This window comes from Lipotes vexillifer, unplaced genomic scaffold, assembly GCF_000442215.2.
Source record: "Lipotes vexillifer unplaced genomic scaffold, Lipotes_vexillifer_v1.1 scaffold1088, whole genome shotgun sequence".
Classification (NCBI taxonomy): domain Eukaryota; kingdom Metazoa; phylum Chordata; class Mammalia; order Artiodactyla; family Lipotidae; genus Lipotes; species Lipotes vexillifer.
This window is the reverse complement of record NW_006779738.1, coordinates 256,244-279,407: the sequence shown is the minus strand read 5'-3', so window position 1 is coordinate 279,407 and position 23,164 is coordinate 256,244. Positions and strand designations below refer to the sequence as shown.

The following is a 23,164-nucleotide window of genomic DNA, read 5'->3' as shown; positions in this document are numbered from 1 at the left end:
AAATAATAAAAAAATAAAATATATGTATATATGACACAGCCATAATAGAATAATAATAGTCTTTTTGGGGGGATGAAATTATTGACATTTTTTTATCCTATTTTTATTTCCTAATTTTCTTCAGTGAATTTGTATTCCTTTTGAAGGAAAAAAGTATTTTCTAATTAAAAAAAAATTAGAATAAATAAGCAATCATGAAGAGATTTGATGCCTGGGTACCCAGGTGTGTGTTTGGGAAAGCATTTCTAGGCTATAAATTAGTGTTGTGGCTTCTAGGCCAACTGAAGTATTCTGAAGTATTATAATTCCTGAATCCTGTTTTTTATTTCAGATGGAAAAATTTAACACCTTTTGATACCTAATTTAGTTAAAATTTTAAAAAAGTACAATGTGTTATGCTTTAGAAGAATCAAATCATTGTTTTGCATTGGTGACTATATCCCGTTATATGTCAGTTCACAGTGAAGGTGATACTTTAGGGAAAAATTTAAAGATTTATCTGACAAAATATTTCATATAACTAATTTTGTAACTATAAATCAGTGGAACATACTTACAGATTAAAAAGTGACATATATCCTATGTTTCACAGGTATTTATGAGATTTCATGTGTGTCATATAAGGCAGTGTTGACATATATATTCAATTTTTGGCTTACTATTTCAGTAAATATCTTGAGAATATATTTAAGTTTGATTTGAACCTTTTTTGATTTTAGTATGTACTGAAATGCTTCTGGATTTCTATTTTGCTGAAGTGTGAGTCCCTTTGCTTCCAAGGAATGGGATTTTATTTTGAAATAGATGAAAACTAGAATGTCATTTTCTCTGATCAGTTCCCAGTTGAGTCTCTGCTCATACTTCTCTGTATTTGGGGGAGTAGACAAAAACAACCCATATCCTGGGAAGCATTCATGGTAGTGAGAAAAATAAATTTCTAAAGAGACAGTTTTTCTTTTAATAGAAAAGATGTGGGGTTCGAATTTTTAAATATTAGACTCTGAAAATCATGAAATAACGTTTGGGTTTTTCTCAAGATTCAATAACATACAATGTTAATATCAGGGGTTCAGCATCCCCAGGCACCTCCACATTGCTTTGTGCATTTCTGTAGACAGATGTGCTGACTATACTCCTTCCTCCCGCTGCATTAATACAAAGGCTACTGTGAGTCATGCCGATTAGGGGTGGGTGGGTGCTGTTCTGCTGGCTTTCTCTGTGACAATGACTCTTCTGTCCCTAGGCCCAGCGGTGGCACCAGGGCAGTGAGCACTATGGGCGCTCTTGGCAAGCAGGCGATGTTGTGGGGTGTATGGTTGACATGACAGAACATACCATGATGTTCACACTGAACGGCGAAATCCTTCTGGATGATTCGGGTTCAGAATTGGCTTTCAAGGACTTTGATGTTGGTGATGGTAAGTGTACTGCATCTCGTGTCGTTTTCAGGTTTGGGGCACAGTAAAGCTCTTTGTTCTGATGCCTCTTGACCAACCATCTTGGTTTGAGGGTGAGCCAGCAGATGAGTTGCAGCTGTAGATCACAAGGTTGCCGTGTGGCTTATTTGGTTCAATACCCTTGAAATTACTTAGCAGAAACTCTCTCTCTGCTACTTAGCTAGGATTCCCATAAGGCAGAAATGGCTTTTATGAGTGTGAATAAGAAAAGTAATGGCAGGCAAAAGGACAGTTTTCCACAAATACTAAATATTCGTTTAGAACTTCCCTGTTTAATCAACTGCTTATGGCTTCTATGTGTTCATTCATTTCAAAAAAAAAAAAAGATGTAATGAGAACCTACCAAGTATCAGGCCCTCTGCTGGATGCTGACATGGCAAAACTGTCCTATCTTTATGCAGATGATAGAATACCAGGGGAAGTTCTCACTTGTATAATTTCTATTCAGTGAATAAGTTCTAAAATAAAGAAATGCAGAAAGTTCTATGGAAGCACAATGCAGGGAAAAAGTACTTCTGCCTGTGGGGTTTTGAGATGACCTTGCACAGGGTTGTAAGAAAAGGACAAAAGCCCTTTATGAAGCAGATGAGAAGGTAGGTGTTCTTTAGAGCTGTACTTCCAGTAGACTGGCCGCATGGGGTTATTTGAATTTACATTAATTTAAGTGAAATAGATTAAAAAATTGAGTTTCTTAGTGGCACTTGCTACATTTCAAGTGCTCAGTAGGGTCCTGTGGCTAATGGTGCCCTATTTGACAGCAGAGATAGAGAACATTTACATCATCACTGAAAGTGTTAATCTAGAGCATGTAAACAAGATAATATCTAACAAAATATTTTATATATATCTCATTTCAAAATGAGCTAACAGTTTTTTTCAAAATGGCTTTGAATATATCCTATTACTTGAATATATATGTATATATAGTCTAGGACTTTAAGATATACCCCAATAAATACTTTTAATACTCTGTAAACTTGTTGCCAATCCTCAAAAAGTTAGCCAGCTCATTATTTGCATTAAGTTCTATAGTTATTCATTCAACAAGCTTTTGAGCAGGTATGACCATCATTTCTCAAACACAGGTTTGTGAAAATAATAGGAATTTTGCATTTTTATAACTTAATTTCTATTTTGCATACCTGTATCGCTGGGTGGCAAGTGAAACTGATGCCAAGAATGCAGCCTCTGTGTACCGGTGCCAAATCAAATCTCAGAGCAGAGTTTTAAGTGAAGTAGAAAAGAATAGCTTTAGTGCTTTGCCAGGCAAAGGGGGACACAGTGGGCTCCTGCCCTCGAAAATTGTGTGCCCCAACCTGGGAGGATTTGGTGAGGAGTTTTATGGCATTGGTTCAAGGACGGGATTGCTGATAAGATTAGGGTGTGTGCAGGGCCTGCAGTCCTTTAATCTGGTCTCAGGTAATCTGATGAGTTTCTGTGGTTCCTTTAATCTGGCCTGAGGTGGTCTTCTTGAAGCGCTTCTCTGGTTCCTTTAATCTGGAATGAAGAATGCTGACATCTTCCATTTGTTGAGGGTTTAGTTCTATAAAGAGCTTAAAGATACTGTTATATGTATCCCTTGAGGCAGAGCCAGGACCCTGCCCCAGGGCTGCACTATTGTTTCTTGGCTGCTCTGCCCTTGTCTCTGCATCCCCTCCCTTCCCTGATTAGCAGCTGTTCAAATCTGCCGTTTGGAACTCAAGGAAGGTTGTGGAGGCTGGAGTCTGTTCCCTACAAACAAGAAACGGAAGACACAGAAAGGCTTTCGGCCCCAGGAGCCCCAAGGGTCCTGCTCGGTTTCAAAACTGGCCCTCTAACCTTCCATCACCTATCTCCCCTCCTGTAGTGTTGCTTTTAGCAGTGTCAGCATATCACAGGGAAGGTGGGAGAAGGACTTTTTTCTATGTTGTCTGTCTGTACTGTCCACTACTATGGATATGACCTGAGATTTTGTTTTTTTTTTTAATTGGTTGTTATTTTAAAATGCCTGCATGTTATGCGTTTCTTCTCATGAAGTTAAATTCTTGAAATGCCTATGTGAGTTTTACTCGTTTGATTTATATGACGTAGATTCACAGAATGATGTTAGAATTATAAACAATGCAGCATGCCCGTTCATACTATTTAAGCACATAATGTTCATGCTACAGCCCTGTCACAGAGACCAGTTACCATTGTAGTGATGAGCTAGGCTCTGAGGTGAGTCTGAGTGGCGCAGTCATACAAACAACTTTGTTTTTTGACTTTGCACTTCACGTAATTTTGAAAAATTTCAAAATGACTTGAAACTTATCCTGATAACTCAGTTATCGAGTTAATACAGCATTCTGATGAACTGTCTGAAAATTTTATGGTCCATCAGTTGGATTATTGTTGGATGTGTTGGGATGTATCCTTTTGGTCTCTAAGGCAGAGGATAAATTTTATTTAGCCATGACCATTAACTATTAATTTTTTAGGGGTTAATGATAATTCCCCATTTTCTGCCATAAGAAGGACTACAGAGTTTATCCACGCCTGTGACTTCCAGACGCTTTTTGGGAGTGGAATTTTTCCTATTCCTCCCTATTAACTTTACCTAGCTTAAAAAATACAGTGGAACTGCTCTGGGTAAAACTACAATGTGAGGCCCTGAGTTGAGCTCCCTAACTCATCCACCACCACTGAAAGTGAGCCCTGGGGATATCTATGACTCAAAGGAGCATGTTCGAGAAACCATTAATTTAGGAATATACTGTTGTTGCTCAAGTACCAGAGGTTTCATAAGTGCTCTATTTTCAAATTGTTCTTATACCTATAGCTTGTCTTTATGTCTGTGCCATGCTTGATTTGGTATTTTTTTAACATCTTCATAATTTCTTTTTGTTGCTGCAGAGTTAGCTCAGTCATATGTAAAGCAGTCGCAAGAACTGTGTGGTAAGACGGATAGAAAATTTTCTCTATATAAAATATATACATATACATGCACGCACACTCTGCAGATCCTATCCGGTCAGCTTGGTAGACAACATGGCTAAACATATTTTGATGTCTCTGCCTTTTGTACAGCTTACACAACTGAAATGATGTCTTGACCAGTATAAGTTGTTTCTAGATAACATCAAAAGGAAAATCACAAAAATCTTTGAAAGACTGATGGGGTCATCCAGTTAAATCCAGGTGGAGGTACAGCCATACAGTTAGTTCCGGTGAGGATCTGGTTATCCCATAAAGATGCAGGCAGGGCTCTTCTAAAAAGCTACAGATCTCTTTCCCATATAGGGACTGCACTTGCCCTCAGTGACCACAGACTTGACCTTCAAGCTCATATGTGAACCGGACAAAGAGAAAATTGCTGAGATACACTGGTGTCTGGTAGGAGAACGGCTCTGTTAGCCTCTCATCTCCCCTCAAAGGACCAGAACGTACACGGTCGAGATCAAGAGCATTGTGTAGTGCTGGAGTGGAGTTTTCAGACTTTGAAAGCTGTTTCGTCTATGTGGCAGGTCCTCTTTTAGGATTCTCGCTTCTATTTGATTTTTTTTAAAAAAATCTCTTCAGAATATCTCTAAGTAAAACAAACAGATTAATTGAATCTTCATTTTTCAAAGAGTCCTCTGGCTGTAATGTCAACAAAGGAATAGTGCTGACAAGTGCAGATGCCATCCCTGGTAAGGTTTTCTGTGAATTTTTCCTCATCTCTTCCTGCCATTGTACTGACAAACATTCAGGATCGAGAACGGGGAGAGCCCAAGGAAAGAGCTGGCAGTATCCTCTGTTGTAGGCAGAATTTTAAGACTGCAGCCTCTAGGAGTCCTGATCCCTGGTGGACATGCCGTGTATAACCCTCTCTTCTTGAGTGTGGGCAGAATCTGAATATGATGGGGTATAACTCTCATGATTAGGTTACTAACCAGTTAGTTGACTTTGAGTTAATTAAGTGGAGATTAGCCATATGGGCCTGGCCTAATCAGGTGAAGCTCTTAAAAGAGATTGGTTCCTTCTTGAAGTCGCAGAGATCCAAAGTGTGAGATAAAATCTTCTCCTGGACTGGAAGGAACAAACTGTTGTGGTGTGAGAGGGCCACATGGTGGAAATCTGAGAACAGCCCCTGGTTGATAGCTGGCAAGAAAAAGGAGACCTCGGTCCTACAACCACAAAGAACTGAATTCATTTAACAACCAGGGAGCTGGAAAGAGGATTCCGAGCCTCAGATGAGAACACAGTCCAGCCAGTACCTTGATTTCATCCTCATGATGCTAAGCAGAGAACCCCAGTCATGCCATACCTGGACTTCTGACCTATAGAACTAGGAGTTAATAAATGGGCATTATTTTAAACTGATAAGTTTGAGGTAGTTTGTTCAACAGCAATGGAAAACAAATACATTGACCAATACATTTTTAGTTTCAACTGAATCTTCAGACTCGCAAAACTGTCAAAGGGCATCCTTAGTGCCTGTCTACTCAGAAAGGTAGAAAACAGGAATTAATGCTTGCAAACTGGTCTACCTCAAGCATTCCTCTTCGTCAGGAATCTTTAGATGTATTCCCCAGTCCATAGACAGTTAACTAATCAGGAGTTAATTTTATCACAAATCAAGTTGCCCGTAACATAGAAGACATTCTAACTTTTACCCACAGAGATCTGGTAGCCAATTGAGATATGATGCCCCATAGCAAGAACCTGAAAGGGGTTCTTCTGATTCACCCAGAGTCTAGTTCATCTTATCAAAGCCAGAGATTATTCCATATCAAATTTGAGACTGAAGCTTTTTTTTAAATGATAAGTTTTATATGGAGCCTGCCTTGATAATACTTCCTCAGGAGCCCAGTGGAGATGATTCTTACCATGTTAGGTGGTGGACAAGAACAGGGCTAGTAGAGAATAAATATATTTTTGTATACCTTACCACATTGTTCTTTTGATTGCTTTACTAGCCAATATATTTATGTCTGAGCTGACATTCTCTGTAGCAATAAGAAGAAATGATGAAGATGGTAAAAATCCCAAATCAAGCATGGCACAGATATAAAGACAGGTAGATGTGAGAGGAATTTAAATATAGAGCATTTATAAACTCTTTTAGTACTTTAGTTTGTTCTTGGGCTAAAAAGGCTCTAGTCCTAAATTGGTTTTCAAACTTGTAATAGGCAAGAAAAAGAAATTGGAAATGTTAAGAATTGGAATAAGAGGAAATGCAATCTATAATTATTTGCAGATAATTTAATCATATGCAGAGAAAACCCTATAGAATCTATAGACATTACTAGGAATAACTGGAGCATTTAGCAAGGTAGCATTTCTATACTAACAGAAAACCTGGAAAACTAAATGAAATAGAAGATACCATTTACAGTAACGTCAGGTGTTTTCAGTAATCACTAGTCACTTTAACAGAAGGTGTACAATATTTTTACAGAGAAAATCACTGAACTTTATTGAGAGGTAAACTTTACTATGAAATTTATCACATATGGTCAGCTGATCTTTGACAAGCATAACAAAAATGCATAGTGAGGATAGTGTCATCTCTTTCATAACTGGCGTTGGGATAATAGGATATTCATATGCAAAGAATGAAATTGGACCGTTATCTAATTTTGAACCACACAGAAAATGTTTTCGTGGCTGTGCACAACATGATTTTGGGCTATACACAAAAATCAACTCAAAATGGATTAAAAACTTAAACATTAGACTTGAAGCTGTAAAACCCAAAGAAGAAAATGTAGGGGAGAAGCTATTTGACAATGGCCTTGGCAGTGATTTTTTTCAACCACAAGAAAAGCCAACAGAAGGAAAAATGGACAAGTGGAATTAAACTAAAACCTTTCTGCACAACAAAGGAAACCATGAACACAATGAAAAGGCAACCTATGGAATGGGAGAAAATATTTGCAAAATCGTATATCTCATAAAGGGTAATCCAAAATATATAAGGAACTCCTGCAACTCTGTAGCACAAACCAAAACCAAAACTAAACAAACAAAAAACAAATAACCCATTTTAGAAATGGTCAAAGAAACTGAACAGATATGTAAAGTGCTCTCCATCACTAATCACCAGGGAAGGGCAAGTCAAAAACACGAGATCATCATCTCACACCTGTAAGAACATTTATAGTAAAAAAAAAACTGAAGGTAACAAATGTTGGTGAGGGTGTGGAGAAAAGGGAACCCTGGTGCACTGTTGGTGGGAATGTAAATTGGTGCAGCCACTGTGGAAAACAGTATGGAGGTTCCTCAAAAACTTAAAACTATACCTACCATAGGCTCCAGCAAAACCACTTCTGGCTGTAGATCTGAAGGAATAGAAATTAGGATCTCAAGGAGATCTCTGCACTCCCATGTTCATTGCAGGATTACTCACAATAGCCAAGATATGGAAACAACCTAAGCGTCTGTGGGTAGATGAATGAATAAAGAAAATGTCTGTGGTATTTTGCGATGGCAACCCGAGGAAACTAATACACGACCCTTCTGCGCTTATATCCCATACTCATCTAGAACCATTTTCAATTTACTCTTATGTGCAAGAGCTTAGTGTTACCAGTAATTTGAAGAACTAATCATATCCTTAATTTAAAGCAAGGCAGAGAGTCATTTAACATCTTGCCAGATGGTGAAAGGACAGTTATTTTGTCTGGAGGTTACCTGCGTTTTACAAAGTAGGCTCTGGGATATATCTTGCGTTGTGTAAATGTCTCATTACACTGGAGCTTTTTCAAGCTTGTCATCTCTTCTGTAAGTAAAGATTATCTCAGGGCCCTCGGGTTCTACACCTGTAATGATTATAATCAAATCCGGAAAGGATGCTTTTGATTCTGTATCTGCCACTTGAAAGGACAGTGAGCAAAACTGAATTCCTGGTGCTGAGACTGCATGGACTTCCTTTCCTTGGCAGAAAACCAGAAGAATATTTTTGTAATTAAAATAGCTGCATAGCTCTAGGCAGAAAAGACCTCTAAGGAAAAAGAGAGGGATAACTTTCCATTATTGATTTTATTTTGCTGCCTTTAAAGAAAGAAAGAAAAAAACAATATAGAACCGTCAGTCTACACTTAACAATACAATATTCTGTTTACCCTCAGTTGAAATATGCACTCTTTGGCAGATGTGTATGGCTCATCCAGAAGAGTAGCTGTCAACACGGTGTGAAATAAGGTTGGGTCTGTACTGTCCCAAATACCTACCTTCCTGGCTCCATCATAACATCTGTCCATTCTGTCACTAGTGACATTCTGTACAACTTGCTGTTGGTACAGACCTGGGACCTAGGTTTGTATCACACCCGGGAAAGTAACGTTATTGGGAATCACGCTGATTAAAAATAAACTATTGTTGAAGGAAGGAAGAAGTTAGGATTATGACTCACTGCAGTGGAGCAATTCAAACAGTCAGAGAATTGGGTTGGGACACTACATATTTTGAGTGAAGATAAAGACAGTTATAAAGTGGTAGACCAATTCTAAAGAGTATGAAGATGATGGAAACCAGCATAATCAGTCTCATAGTTTTCTCTGGAATCAGAAAGGGAAGCTATCCTAGAAACACTCGGATATTTGCAGGAATGAAACTCTTAAATGTGTCCTACATTCATGGAATACTTCAAGCAGTGAGGAGATTTTTAATATTTAGTGTTAAATTTCAGATCATTATTATTTAATATATATATTTTGAGCTTATGTGTATGTAATCTAAACAACATGTTGTTTGGGGAAATTCATTGTGAAATGATTGGGGAATTCAGTGAAAATCAAACTGCTTAGCCTAAACTGATTGACAGTTAAATTTTATATATTGATGAACAGAGGAAATTTGTACCTTACAGACCATTTTGAGAATGAATAAAGTTTGTAGGTGGTTAATGAGGTAATTTGTGTATATACTAGCCTATCCGCAAATTGGCAGTTTTGCATATAGTGAGTGAACGTTTGAGGTACTAGAAGGAGTAATACAGATGTACAACGCCAATGGCTTCTTTACAACACCAATGGCTTCTTTACAACACCAATGGCTTATTACTTATGAATGCTGTAGAGCCAAACAGCAAGATTTAATGTTTAAATTATACTGAAAAGATCAAGGAATCAGAATAAAGGATGTCAGAACCCTGTGTATATTAAATGTTCTTTTTTTCTGGATTTGGACTGATGGAGAGAATGTGATGGCTTTAAAATGATATTCAAGGTCAAACATAAAAATTCTACTGCTTTGATTATCTGAAATAAACCAAGAGCCAGGAAGAAAGTATGGGAATGTCCCTATTGTGCCAGCATTGATGTTACAGAGTCCATGCACAAAAGATGCATTTGCATCATGGAAAATTCCCTAAGACCTCACTTAGCATAATTCCTTAATTCATTTTTGAAGCCAACATGAAACAGAAGCAACAAATATCATGTCGGAAGCCCTGGGTTCTAGACCCTATTCTGAAAATCATTCTTCCCATATGATCTTGGGCAAATGGCCAGCCCCTCCGTTTTCATATCCTTAAAATAAAAAACACTAATTGTAAATGGTCTTTTCATGCCCCTTGCAAGTCTAAAGAGCCCAGAAATCTAAGGCAAGTGTTTTTTGTTTTTGTTTTTCCCTCCTTCTCTGCATTCTTGATTCAACTTTTAGCATCCCATTTAACTAGCTGTAGGACCTTAGACAAGATGATGTAACATCTTGTTTCCTCATCTTGGAAAATGGGGTTAATATTTAATAATAAGTGGGAGGTCTTCTCTGGCAGTCCAGTGGTCAAGACTCCGTGCTTCCAACGCAAGGGGCATGGGTTCAATCCCTGGTGGGGGAACTAAGATCCTGCATGCCGCACAACGTGGCCAAATTTTAAAAAAAAATAGCATAATAATAATAATAATGAATGGGAAAGTGCTTATATATTATCTGGCACATAGTACGCTACCAGTAAATGTTACCCTTCCTTCTGATCAAATTACTCAAATTTACATGTTAGTATAATATCGGCCATTTTTGTCTGCTTTGGGCCGTTTGGTTTGGCTTGTAAATGTTGATTCCTATCTGAATTTTAGAAAATTTGAAATCTGAAATCATATATTCTTAGGAAAAGCTGGTATGCTTGTGATCTGCTTTATCTTCTTTTCACACCGGCCTCTCAGCGCCACATCCTGTGACTGCCAGTTCTTTTGCTGGACTTGCATGCTCCCAACACACCCCTCTGCTCAGGAGCGAAGAGGCTTCTCAACAGAGAAAGTTAAAATTTGCTGTAGCCATCTGTCTTTTGTTGGAGGAAGCAGTTTAGCCATAAGCTGTAGCTACTGTTTTAACAGATTTACAAATAACTAGGGTGGGTCTGGCACAGGCCCAAGTAACCAATTAGACTCATCTGTACGAATTTAAGACCCACTGCCAGGAAGAAAACTTCCCTTAGATACATCAGACTTTGTTATTTGCAGGGTGTCAGTTAAGGTAACTGGAATAGAAGATAGAGAACACAAAGGACAGGAAGGTAGGACCAACATTTCACCTGTGCCGGGGTGTGTGTGTGTGAATTTGTGGAAGTCTGTTTCATTGGGTTGGAATATTTTTGCGTTCAGCATACCTCAAGCTAATAAAGAATTGAACCTCGGTTATCATGTTTTGCTGTAGGAAATGATTAAGAGTGAGGTCATTTATCAATTTATCTTGTGTATTCATGGCAAAACATTCCATCAGTCCTGACAGCATTTATGATTTCCTGACATTGTGTTATGTATATTGGTAACTATTTATTTATTCTTTATCTGCCTTCTCTACATAAAGATAAGCTCCGGAAAGGTAGGGACTCCTTTTTGTTCTGTTCACAGCTGTATTTCCAGTGCCTAGAGTAGCGGTTGGTACCTGGTCGGTGTTCTTTAGATATTTGCCAGATGGAGGGACCTGATACACAACGTTTGAATATTGAAAACTTAGAGCAGGAGTTGGCAAACTGAGGTCTGAGGGCCACATCCAGCCTGCCACCAGTTTTTTGTGAGTAAAGTTTTATTGGAACACAGCCATGCTCCTTTGTTTACATACTATCTGTGGCTGCTTTTGCACTGTAACAGGCTTGAGTAGTTTTCACCGAGACCAGGAAACCTAAAATCTCTACTCTCTGGTGATTGCAGGCCTGAATTAAAGCATGGAGCCTGAGATCTGGCAGACCTGGGTTTATTTTCTGGCCACTTAGCTGTGATTTAAGCCGAGATTGGACTTAAATCACTGGAAAAAGATAATAATGATTCCTGTCTCAGTGAATGGTCGTTAAGGGTCACTGAGATGAACACTCAGGGAATTAGCTGCTGTTAGGGAGCCTTGTGTGTTAAGCATTTCATCTGTTGTCAGCACATTTATTTGCAGGGCGTTGGACAAATGGAAGTGACTGAGGCCTGGCCCTTTCCCATATGGCCACTGAAAAGTACCTGGAGTTTTTCCTCCACTATCTGCTTTGATACCATTGCCATGTAGTTGTTCCTGCTGTGATATGCTAATTTAAAAAATGTAGTTTTTAGAAATATCTGTTGTTTTATTATCATAACAGCTATTAAAACTGCATCTTCTGAAGTCAGAATACAATTTAATTTTTATTAAGTTCTACTTCATTTAAATTACAAAGAGAAAAAAGCATAATTTCTACTTATGGATGTACTTTCACAGATAAATTCCTTTAAAGGAGACCAAAACGCTAAAGCAGTGAAAAAACCATCTACTGCTATAAGCTAATGAAAAAGTGTATCTATTTATCTTTCATAAAATTAATATATTCTTTTTGAGCATTTGGAAAATACAAAGGACTATAATAAAATGGTTAAAAATTATATTCCCACACCCAGAGAGAAATTTGACTTTTAATGTGTTTTTCTCCCATTTAAAGGTTTGAGATGTAAAAATAATTTTTTGCCAACTTTTTTAAACTTAATATTATATATAATATGTTGTCCTAAGGCATAAAAGTATTTTAAGCATAACTGGTGGTATTTTTACCAATATCATATTTTGAGAAATGTCAGCCTTTTAGAAAAGTGCGAGAATAGTGCAATGTACACCTGTGTACGCTTCACCTGGAATCACCAGTTTTTAAATGTTGCCATGTTAGTTTTACCTCCCTGTATAGTTTTACTTTGGTGAGGCCTGAACATGATTTTTAATGACTACACCTATTTAATCTTGTGTATGTATCATAATTAACCATGTTCTTATTATACCTATTAGTTTCCTTTACCTTTTTTTTTTCCATTTAAAATTGAGTTTAGTGAGCGTGTATATTAAGCACTATACATACAGGATCTTGTTTTTAAAACCATAACACTCGTGGGTAGATATTACAGAAGAAAGGATTAAAGCTTAGGGAATTTAAGTAACTTGCCAAGAAGTGGTGGAGCTGAAACTTGAATCCAGGTCTCTTGGATTCCAAAGTCCCTGTTCTTAGTCATTTCCCAGGACTGCGTGTCTGCCCTCTACTTAGATGGTGACTCTTCTGCAAAATCTTCCCGACTTCATCTCTCTACTCTTCCTCGGCTCTTAGCACTCCCTCTTTTTAGATGGGTCAGTAGGTTATTTTATTACTTCTTCACCTATCTCCCCACCGTATTAGACTATGAGAACGTTTAGCTGGGTCTGTGTTAGTGACCTAGTATTCCTTGTTTCTGGCACACAGTAGCTGCTCAATAAACATCTGTTGGATAAAGAAATGAATAGGTGAAAGTGTCTTAATGCATATTGCTAAATCACTTTTCAGCACTCCTGTACTAGTGTAATTTTATTAGCAAGATTTCTGGTACCAAGCTCACTGCACACTCACTAGCAATGAGAACTTGAACTTCAGCAACTTGAGGAACATGTTGTTTGGACCATTTTATATCCACATCATTCTTCCACCTTTCTATACGAGAAAGATGTAGGTATATCCCATTTCCTTAAATGAATATTTTATTTTTACGAAGGCTGTCGTTTGTTGTCATCATAAAATACATATTCATTGAAAAAAATTATTAAATTGAGAGACATAAAAAGAGGGAAAAAGCATTAAAAATTCCACCATTCTGAAACTTTTTTGATTTAAAAAAACCCCTTCTGGCGTTTTTGCATCTTTAAAAACAAGCCATATGTTCCATCTTTCTTTCTTGAAATAATACGTACTGTGAATATTTTCCTATATATGAATGAACTTTTGAAAACCAGATTTTCAAAAGCTAAGTAGTATACCATCTCCAGGAAAAGAAAAACACATATTTATTGTCCAAACAGTATTCTATGATTGTATATATAGCCATAGTGAACAGTTTAGGACACAAATCTTTGCGTGCAACACTAAATACTTGATTTTTTAGACGAAAATATATCAGACATACAGAAAAGTTCAGATATTAATATAACAAACACACAAAGATCTACTCTACAGATATTTTAAGGTATCCAGTAACTTCACTTTTAGAGTAGGAACTCCAACTATACATGTAAAGTGGTTAGAAAGAAAAATGTTTAGCATCAGCAGAGATGTTTCTGCCTTGGTATCCCCTAGTTTATGTCAAATGAATGTTAGGTTTTCCCGTTTGTGCAAATGTAGTTCAAGCTGTCTCAGATCTATTGCATTTATCCAATCCTTTTCTTTGATTCCTTTGGGGACACTTATTTAAGACAACTTTCCTTGACTACTGCATCAAGAGCTGGCACAGCTGCAGACACAGCTGTGGCTTTTTTAGTTTTAGCTAGAAACTCATCATTCACACTTCCTTGAACCCAGCTGGATGTGTTCTTGCTTCCGGGTTGGTAATGCTATGATTCAACCGTTTATTTAAATATATACTGATGATACAAACTGGATGAAATCATTATGAATTATCAGATATAATTTCTATTGTCTTGTGCTGTCTTGAGAGTTATACATTGCTTTCACTGCCACTAATTTCAACAAGGAAAGAAATGGACATCATAATGGTAGAAATCTGTCAGCTTATTCTGAGGATCCCCTGCTTTTTTGATCTGCAAGTTAGATCCTCTAATTTGTAGTCTGCATCCCAATACTGACCTTGTTTATTGTGCTGACTACTTGAACTTGCATATAAAATATTACAGAAAGATATGAAAAGTACGTAAATGCCCCCTCCACTGAAAAGTATCATCTCATCCCCTTGCCAGACAGTTGATTCCAAAGAACTCAAACAATTAACATAATTAATGTAGTTTCCCCTTTTTATTTAATAGTGGAAAGATTAACCATCCCTGCCACACATTGAAATATTTTGTTTTTTCTTCATTGCTCATTGCAGTTGCTTTTGATTTAGTTTCTTGTTAACTTTTAACTTTTTGATTTCTTATCTTAGCTATTTATGTTAATTTTGCATTACCCGGCTTAATCTATACCAACAGTGACATTGAAGGGAAAGGGACAGATGGAGGAGTTTCAGTAGGATTTTAGCAGCTACTTCCGAATCCTTATTTATATGTATATTTTCTACGCTTAGATCTAGGGTACCCTAGGGGGAAAAAAAGAGGCAAAATTCTCTTCAAAGATCAAAAACAGCTATAAGTGAATGAACACCTTTAAAAATGTGGCCTCCAATCCTTTTTTTTTTTTCTTCTTTGAGTTACATGTAAAGCTCAGCTGTGTTTGATGTTTGCACATTTCAGGCTCTTTGGCAATGCGCTTTGGCACTTACTTCTTTCTCATTTTCCCTCTGCAAGAGAGTCACCTGCACTTTGGGGCTGGGACGCTGTGGGGAGGGGGTTGTGGTCCCCAGGATTTCCGGAGGACTCGGGGCCGCTTAGTAGTCACCTCATTTTACAGAAGTCCAGGGTGGAAGAAGGGACTTAGCTCGGGCCCACACTTAAGGAATTATGATGCCAAGAGCAAATACTGGTCTTCTGATCCTCACATTTAATACTTAGTGTCCGTGGTCTCTTTACCCCACTATTGTTTTCACCTCAGGGCAACGGTTCTCACAAAGCTAAGAGTTTTAGAGCAATACTTTTTGTGATTCCATGCTAAAAGAATCTTACACGAATGATACTGAAGATTTTGATGTATTTTTTTTCTTCCCAGGATTCATACCTGTATGTAGCCTTGGAGTGGCTCAAGTGGGCAGGATGAACTTTGGAAAGGATGTCAGCACCTTGAAATATTTCACCATCTGTGGCTTACAAGAGGGCTATGAACCATTTGCTGTTAACACGAACAGGGATATTACCATGTGGCTAAGCAAGAGGCTTCCTCAGTTTCTCCAAGTTCCATCAAACCATGAACATATTGAGGTTTGCTTTTCCTTTAAAAATCAGACCATTGCCAAAAACCAGCAGCGGGTGTTCCTACTTGGACAGTTACTGTCATTTACTTAAAATGATGGCTCTGATGTGTTCCACTGTAGGGGCATCTAAGGACAGGATTACCCTCTGATTTTAGGTACTTATGAGAGGCTGATTAGACTGATTACCTACAGTTAATCCTCGAACAACTTCGGGGTTAATCTGCATATAATTTATAGTCGGCCCTCTGTATCCACGGATTCAGCCAGCCGCGGATTATGTAGTGCTATAGTATTTACTATTGAAAAATATCCACATATAAGTGGATCCAATCAGTTCAGACCTGCAGTGTTCAAGGGTCAACTGTATATAATTCTTTTTTTATGTAGGCAATGTCAGGCTCAATCTGAATATATACAATTTTAACATGAATTTCCCAAATCATCTTCTGAGTTAGAAACAGAACTGTGAGTATGTCTGTAACACAGCAATCCCTCTATTTAATGATCTCATTTATGAAATTATGCCATGGGCAGGCCATGTTTTGGGTTGTAAAGGTGTGATGCACGTTAGGGTTTTAGAATCAGGAAACTGATGGTGATGAGCATTTGAACAATCACGTCTTCATTTGTTAGGTGACCAGAATAGACGGCACCATCGACAGTTCCCCGTGTTTAAAGGTCACTCAGAAGTCCTTTGGCTCTCAGAACAGCAGCACGGATATCATGTTTTATCGTCTGAGCATGCCCATCGAGTGCGCGGAGGTCTTCTCCAAGACTGCGGCTGGAGGGATCCCTGGCGCCGGTCTCTTTGGGCCCAAGAATGATTTGGAGGATTATGATGTGGATTCGGACTTTGAGGTTCTCATGAAGACAGCTCATGGCCATCTGGTGCCAGATCGAGTGGACAAAGACAAAGAAGCCACAAAACCAGAGTTTAACAACCACAAAGATTACGCTCAGGAAAAGCCCTCTCGTCTGAAACAAAGGTCATTGATACATGCAAAATGATTTTTAAAATCTTTTTAAATTTTAATTTTTTAATGATTTTAAATATGTAGTTATTATGATAGGGGATCACAGGAGAGGTTAATAGTGGGTAAGGGATTTCCAAGGTCAATTTTTTCTTCCTCTTCCTCCTTCTTTATGTACCAAGGATTCTACAGAAGAAAAAGCAGCCTATTGGCCATCTAATTTGTTACCACTAACAATCTAGCTCAAGAGTTACTTTTTCTATGATTTTTTTTTTTTTTTTTTTTTTTTTGCAGTACATGGGCCTCTCACTGCTGTGGCCTCTCCGGTTGTGGAGCACAGGCTCCGGACACACAGGCTCAGTGGCCATGGCTCACAGGCCCAGCCGCTCCACGGCATGTGGGATCTTCCCAGACCAGGGCACGAACCTGTGTCCCCTGCATTGGCAGGTGGACTCTCAACCACTGCACCACCAAGGAAGCCCTATGAATTTTTTTATTGTGGTAAAAATAAAAGTTACCGTCTTAAACATTTTTAAGTGTACAGTTCAGTAGTGCTAAGTATATTCACATTGTTGTGAAACAGATCTCGGAACTTTTTTAGTTTGCAAAACTCTGAAACTCTACACCCATGAAATAACTTGCCTTTTATAACCTCCCCCAGCCCCTGGTCATCACCATTTTACTTTTTGTTTCTATGAATTTGACTGCTTTAGATACCTCATATAAATGAAATCATACAGTATTTGTCTTTTTGTGACTGACTTATCTCATGTAGCTTAATGTCCTCACAGTTCATATGTATTGTAACATATGTCAGAATTCCCTTCCTTTTTAAGGCTGGATGATATTCCAGTGTGTGTATATACACCAAATTTTGTTTATCCATTCATCCAGTGATGGACATTTTGGGTGATTCCACCTCTTGGCTATTGTGAATCATGCTGTTAAGAACTTGGGTGTGCAAATATCTTTTCACAACCCTACTTTCAATTCTTTTGGATATATACCCAGAAGTGGGATGCCTGGTACTTCTGTATTAAAATTTTTTTTTTAATAAATTTATTTATTTTATTTATTTAGTTTTTTGGCTGCATTGGGTCTTCGTTGCTGCGTGTGAGCTTTTCTCTAGTTGTGGTGAGCGGGGGCTACTCTTTGGTTCGGTGCGCAGGCTTCTCACTGCGGTGGCTTCTCTTGTTGCAGAGCACGGGCTCTAGGCACACGGGCTTCAGTAGTTGTGACTCGCGGGCTCTAGAGCGCAGACTCAGTAGTTGTGGTGCACGGACTTAGTTGCTCCACGGCATGTGGGATCTTTCCGGACCAGGGCTCAAACCCATGTCCCCTGCATTGGCAGGTGGGTTCTTAACCACTGTGCCACCAGGGAAGCCCTATATTTAAATTTTTGAGGAAAAAAATTATATTGTATTCCATAGCAGTTGTACCATTTTACAATCCCATCAGCACTGCAAGAGGGTTCCAATTTCTCCAAGTCCTTGTCAACCTTTGTCACTTTCTGGTTATTTGATGGTAGCCATCCTAATGGGTGTGAAGTGATATCACCTTGTAGTTTTGATTTCCATTTCCCTGATGATTAGTGATGTTGAGCATCTTTTCATATGCTTATTGGTCATTTGTATAACATGTTTGGAGAAATGTCTATTCAAGTTCTTGGCCCATTTGTTGATTGGGTCATTTGCATTTTTGTTGCTGAGTTGTAGGAATTCTTTGTATATTCTAGATATTAACCTTATCAGATATATGATTTGTATTTTCTCCCAAGAGTTAGTTTTTAAGATGTTTATATTTACATTACTGGTTGAACCTTAGAGTATTCTCTCTAAATAGTACTTTTTAATGGATAAGAAGGTAGATTGTTTTAGCACCCTTTCTTACACTGAATATGAAATTCTCAACCTCAGCACTATTGCCACTCTGGGTTAGATAATTATTTATTGTAAGAGTCTGCCTTGTGCATTGTAGGATGGTTAGCAGGATCCCTCCACCAGTAGTGGCACCCCTCCCCCACCAAGTTGTGACAACCAAAAATATCTCCAGATATTGCCAGATGTCCTCATGGGAGCTAATCATCTTGGCTGACAACCACTCTACTAAGTTAATTATATGTTTGTGTTTGAGATAGGCAGAACATTTTAATGTTGCTTATTCCTAGTCCTTTACTATATTCCAGATTTTTGCTTAGAAGGACAAAGCCAGATTACAGCACCAGCCACTCTGCAAGACTCACAGAAGACGTCCTGGCAGATGAGAGGGACGACTATGATTACTTGATGCAAACGTCCACGGTATGAGGTTGCAGCTTTTGTCATTTATCTCTATTTGTCAGTGAGCATGCTTTGCATTTCAAATAGTTAACATTGATTCGTACTATTTAGCAAGCTTACTTTTAAAATAATTATTCACTTATATCTTGGGGACTGAAAAGTTGAAAGATGTATGTATATTCTAATGGATATTATGCAATAAGAGAGCTATTTTAGGAAAAATAATCCTTAATGGCACCCTCAGTCCTGATTTTGTTATCCTCTTTCTTGATAGCATTTTATTTGCCACTTAAGTTTTCCAGGTACATTTTGCAGTTTCTTTTGTCTCAGTGATATGTCTGCAAGATCATTTATCGTACTTTGTTAGAGGTCAAGGTGTGCTGTCTGCCATTTTGAATTTTTAAAGCACTTCTCATAAAACGCCAAGTGGAAGAAAAATATAGCTGTGTCCCTTTTAGAGTTCCCCCATATTTGAACTTGACTTTCACATATCAGATCTGAACTATTTCAGAGTGATTTTAAGGGTTCAAAATATTATGTTAGTGATAGCATATTCAAGGTATAAAACAGGTATAAAAGCTGTAGCATAGATTATTGTTCTTGTGTCAGCTTGAAGAATTCAAAGCTTACCTGTTGTAATGGATTGATGATTTTATCACATAAACTTACTATATATGTACTCCCCCATCCATTCATACTTGGAAGTTTAAAAAGATTCAGATCATCTTTTGCTCAGATAGTCTTTTCTCTTTTTCCCATTATTTCTGAAATAATTCAGGATCTCTGTTTTAAGACTTTTCCTTCGCCACATCAATCCTTTGTGCCTATAACATTTTACTTAGGCCAAAGTATTTTTTTTTTTTTTTTTTTTTTTTTTTTTTTTGCTGCTGTAAGCTTTGGGTTTTGTTGTTGTTGTTATAGCATAATTGAATATACTATTATTAATATTGAATATACTATTCTTTTTTTATTGCAGTATAGTTGATTAACAATGTTGTGTTAGTTTCAGGTGTACAGCAAAGTGATTCAGTTATACATTTGTGTATATTGGGCTGGCCAGAAAGCTTGTTCGGGTTTTTCCGTAAGATGTTACGGAAAAACCCAAATGAACTTTTTGGCCAAGCCAGTATTTTTTTCAGATTCTTTTCCATTACATCCATTACAAGATATTGAATATAGTTCCCTATACTTTGCTATACAGTAGGACCTTCTTGTTTATCCTTTCTACATATACCAGTTTGTATCTGCTAATTCCAAACTCTCAGTCCATCCCTCTCCCACCCCCCTCCCCTTGGCAATCCCCGGTCTGTTCTCTGTGTCCATGATTCTGTTTCCGTTCCATAGATAGGTTCATTTGTGTCATGTTTTAGATTCCACACATAAGTGATATCATATGGTATTTGTCTTTCTCTTTCTGGCTTACTGCATTTAGTATGATAATCTCTAGTTGCATCCATGTTGCTGCAAATATGCCAGACGATCTTAAACAAAGACATATCTTCTTAGACATTGCAAGTCAGAGTTTTGTTTCTTTTTACTTCACCAATACTTGGTGTTGCTATCTCGACAGTACTATTACTCAGTGAGAATCTTTCCTGGACAAGAACCTGCCAACGTCTGGGTGGGCTGGATCACATCCGATTTCCATCAGTATGATACAGGCTTTGACTTGGACAGAGTTCGTACAGTGACCGTGACTCTAGGAGATGAAAAAGGAAAGGTGCATGAAAGGTTGGTTTTCCTCGATTTCTTACATGAATGACAGTTGATAAAAATGTTGATAAACCTAGACATTTTTTTTCTCTTGGATTTTATGTCCAAGGTAATATTCTGTTTATAGGAACAGTGTAATCAGACCGTTAATGTCCATGTCCTTTTTGTTACTCATACAAGCCGGTAAGGAATCTGAATATATTAAAAGTGCAAAATCTTATAAAGTAAGAGCAGTGAATCTTTTTGGGGTAATTATCATATATTCCTTCAGGTGACATCACACACGACTAATGACTTGGGTTACCATTACTTAGCCATTGTTTGAGGATTAGAGACAGGTGACTGTGAGGCATTTAGCCTGTGGTCTGATCTGTACCTTGGGAACTGGTTAGGAGGTGCGGAGAAAAAGGTGAAGACGGTGTGGGCTAGTGGTTTAGACCAGGTGGATGCATTTGAACTCAGACTGAGGAGCCGCGGGTTCTTTCCTCAGCTTTGCCATTGACTCGCTGTGTGGCTTTGGGTAAGTCAGTTACAGTTTCTGCGCCATCCTTTTTCATTTTATAAAACAAACTGAACTCAAACCAAACCGTCAAAAAAGTGAAGAAGGCTGTCTTCCTTGCAGAATAAGACAAGAGAAGGTCTGGCCATTTGCATCTACTTTGTGTGCCTGTGCATCCTCTCTGATCTGCTGTGATGGATCTCATAGGAAGAGCCCCCCCATAACGTTGCTTTTCTTTTATACCTACACCATCATTTTTGGTGACCGGTAGCTCCCTCCCCTGCCTTCAGGTTGTAACACTTGAACCTCAGTGAACTTAGCACTTGAGACAGTGAGCCTAGCAAAAATCTTCCAATGAACAGTGCTTTACGTCAGTATGGGGGGCCCCAAACCACCTGTTTCCCGGAATATTCTGAGGGATATATCTGATTTTCAGAGATGGGGACAATGAAAGGAGATAATATAGGGATATGATATCTGATTGATGTTTTTGGTGTAGGAAATACAGGCTAGGGAAGGTTGTTGAATCTTACATAAATAGAGCATAGAAACAGCCAACTTTTGACTGTTCAGAAACTGACTTTATCTCCACCTTCTTGCTCTTTTCCTCCTACTTGCCTGTGTTTGCCCTTTTTGCCAGCCTCATTCATACATGCACTGCACAGTAGTACAGAAAAGGAAGGAGCTGAAACTCAAATCACTTAAGTTTGCTACTATCTCTGGTATAGGTTTTGTTGAGGGTGAAACTCAGATGGGGTTTGTTGTTAATATCACAGATCTTGTGCACTTCCCAGCTAAGTCTGTCTCTCATAGCAGATCACCAGGAATTGTCCAGAAAGGGGCTTAATTTTAGCCAAGTTTTATATCTATCTAATCACTGACAGCTCATGTAGAATTGGCCTAAAGACATTGATAGTGTTCAGAAACAGGTGCTTCTCATCTCAGAACAAGTGGTTTTAAAAAAAAAAAAAAACCCATGAGATTTGTGACCACCTAGAGGGGTGGGATAGGGAGGGTGGGAGGGAGACGTAAGAGGGAGGAGATATAGGGTTGTATGTGTATGTATGGCTGATTCACTTTGTTACAAAGCAGAAACTAACACACCATTGTAAAGCAGCTATACTCCAATAAAGATGTTAAAAAAAAACCCATGAGAATGAAAATTACCAGTTTGGAGGATTATTACATAGTTAAACTTTTTTTGTGTGTATGTGTGTTAGTTTCTGCTTTATCATAGTTAAACTTTTTTGAACCTCAGGAAAAGGTCCAGTTTGGTTTGAGTTTTTGGAGGGAAGGTGCAGGTCAGTTCTTATCCTTGGTTCCAACTGGTTGACCCATCTTCATTAGGTGTGAAATTGAGAGATTGGAAGACCTGACTCAGAATGTCCACTGAAGTCAATGGAGTTTTGCTCAGAATCACAGAATCGGGCCCACTGTACACCTGTCCCATTTCAGCATGAGCTTGTTGCTTGCACAGCATAACTTAGGTTTAGTTTGCCAGACGTCCATGCTTTCCACGCTACCTGTGCTTGTTCAAAGATAAACATGTTTTTTTGCAATTCAGCATCAAACGCAGCAACTGCTATATGGTGTGTGCGGGTGAGAGCCTGAGCCCCGGGCAAGGACGCAACAACAATGGCCTGGAGATTGGCTGCGTGGTGGACACCGCCAGTGGGCTGCTCACCTTCACGGCCAACGGCAAGGAGCTGAGCACATACTATCAGGTATGTGGTCAGGGATGGCCTTGTGCTTCCAGGGAGGAAACCTTTATCCCCGTTAGAGTGGAGAACACATTTTGTAAATTATAGTAAATTATAAGCTAGAAGGAAATGAAACACAGATGAGTCAATTCTGTATTTTTACTTCTGTTTGAGTAATAACAGTGCCGTAAGCCCTTCAGAGTAAACAGTACATTCCTCCAGAAATGTTCACATAGTCCTGAAATGAAATATTCCAAATAATTATTGAAAGGGAGTATCTGCATGAGAGGAAGAAAAAGTCTTTTTCTGTAAAGCGTTTCTTAGGTGTTAGGAAG

At 38.3% G+C, this 23,164-nt stretch overlaps 1 protein-coding gene across 1 annotated transcript in view; it reads left to right on the top strand.

The window, feature by feature from the left end:
• Positions 1 to 23,164, top strand: part of RYR2 (ryanodine receptor 2) — a 523,123-nt gene that overhangs the window by 265,577 nt on the left and 234,382 nt on the right. The window contains exons 29-34 of the mRNA XM_007452954.1: positions 1,244 to 1,418; positions 15,466 to 15,674; positions 16,301 to 16,653; positions 18,824 to 18,938; positions 20,488 to 20,648; positions 22,694 to 22,853. Of these exons, the coding sequence (XP_007453016.1) occupies positions 1,244 to 1,418; positions 15,466 to 15,674; positions 16,301 to 16,653; positions 18,824 to 18,938; positions 20,488 to 20,648; positions 22,694 to 22,853 (1,173 nt within the window). The remainder of the gene's footprint in view (positions 1 to 1,243; positions 1,419 to 15,465; positions 15,675 to 16,300; positions 16,654 to 18,823; positions 18,939 to 20,487; positions 20,649 to 22,693; positions 22,854 to 23,164) is intronic.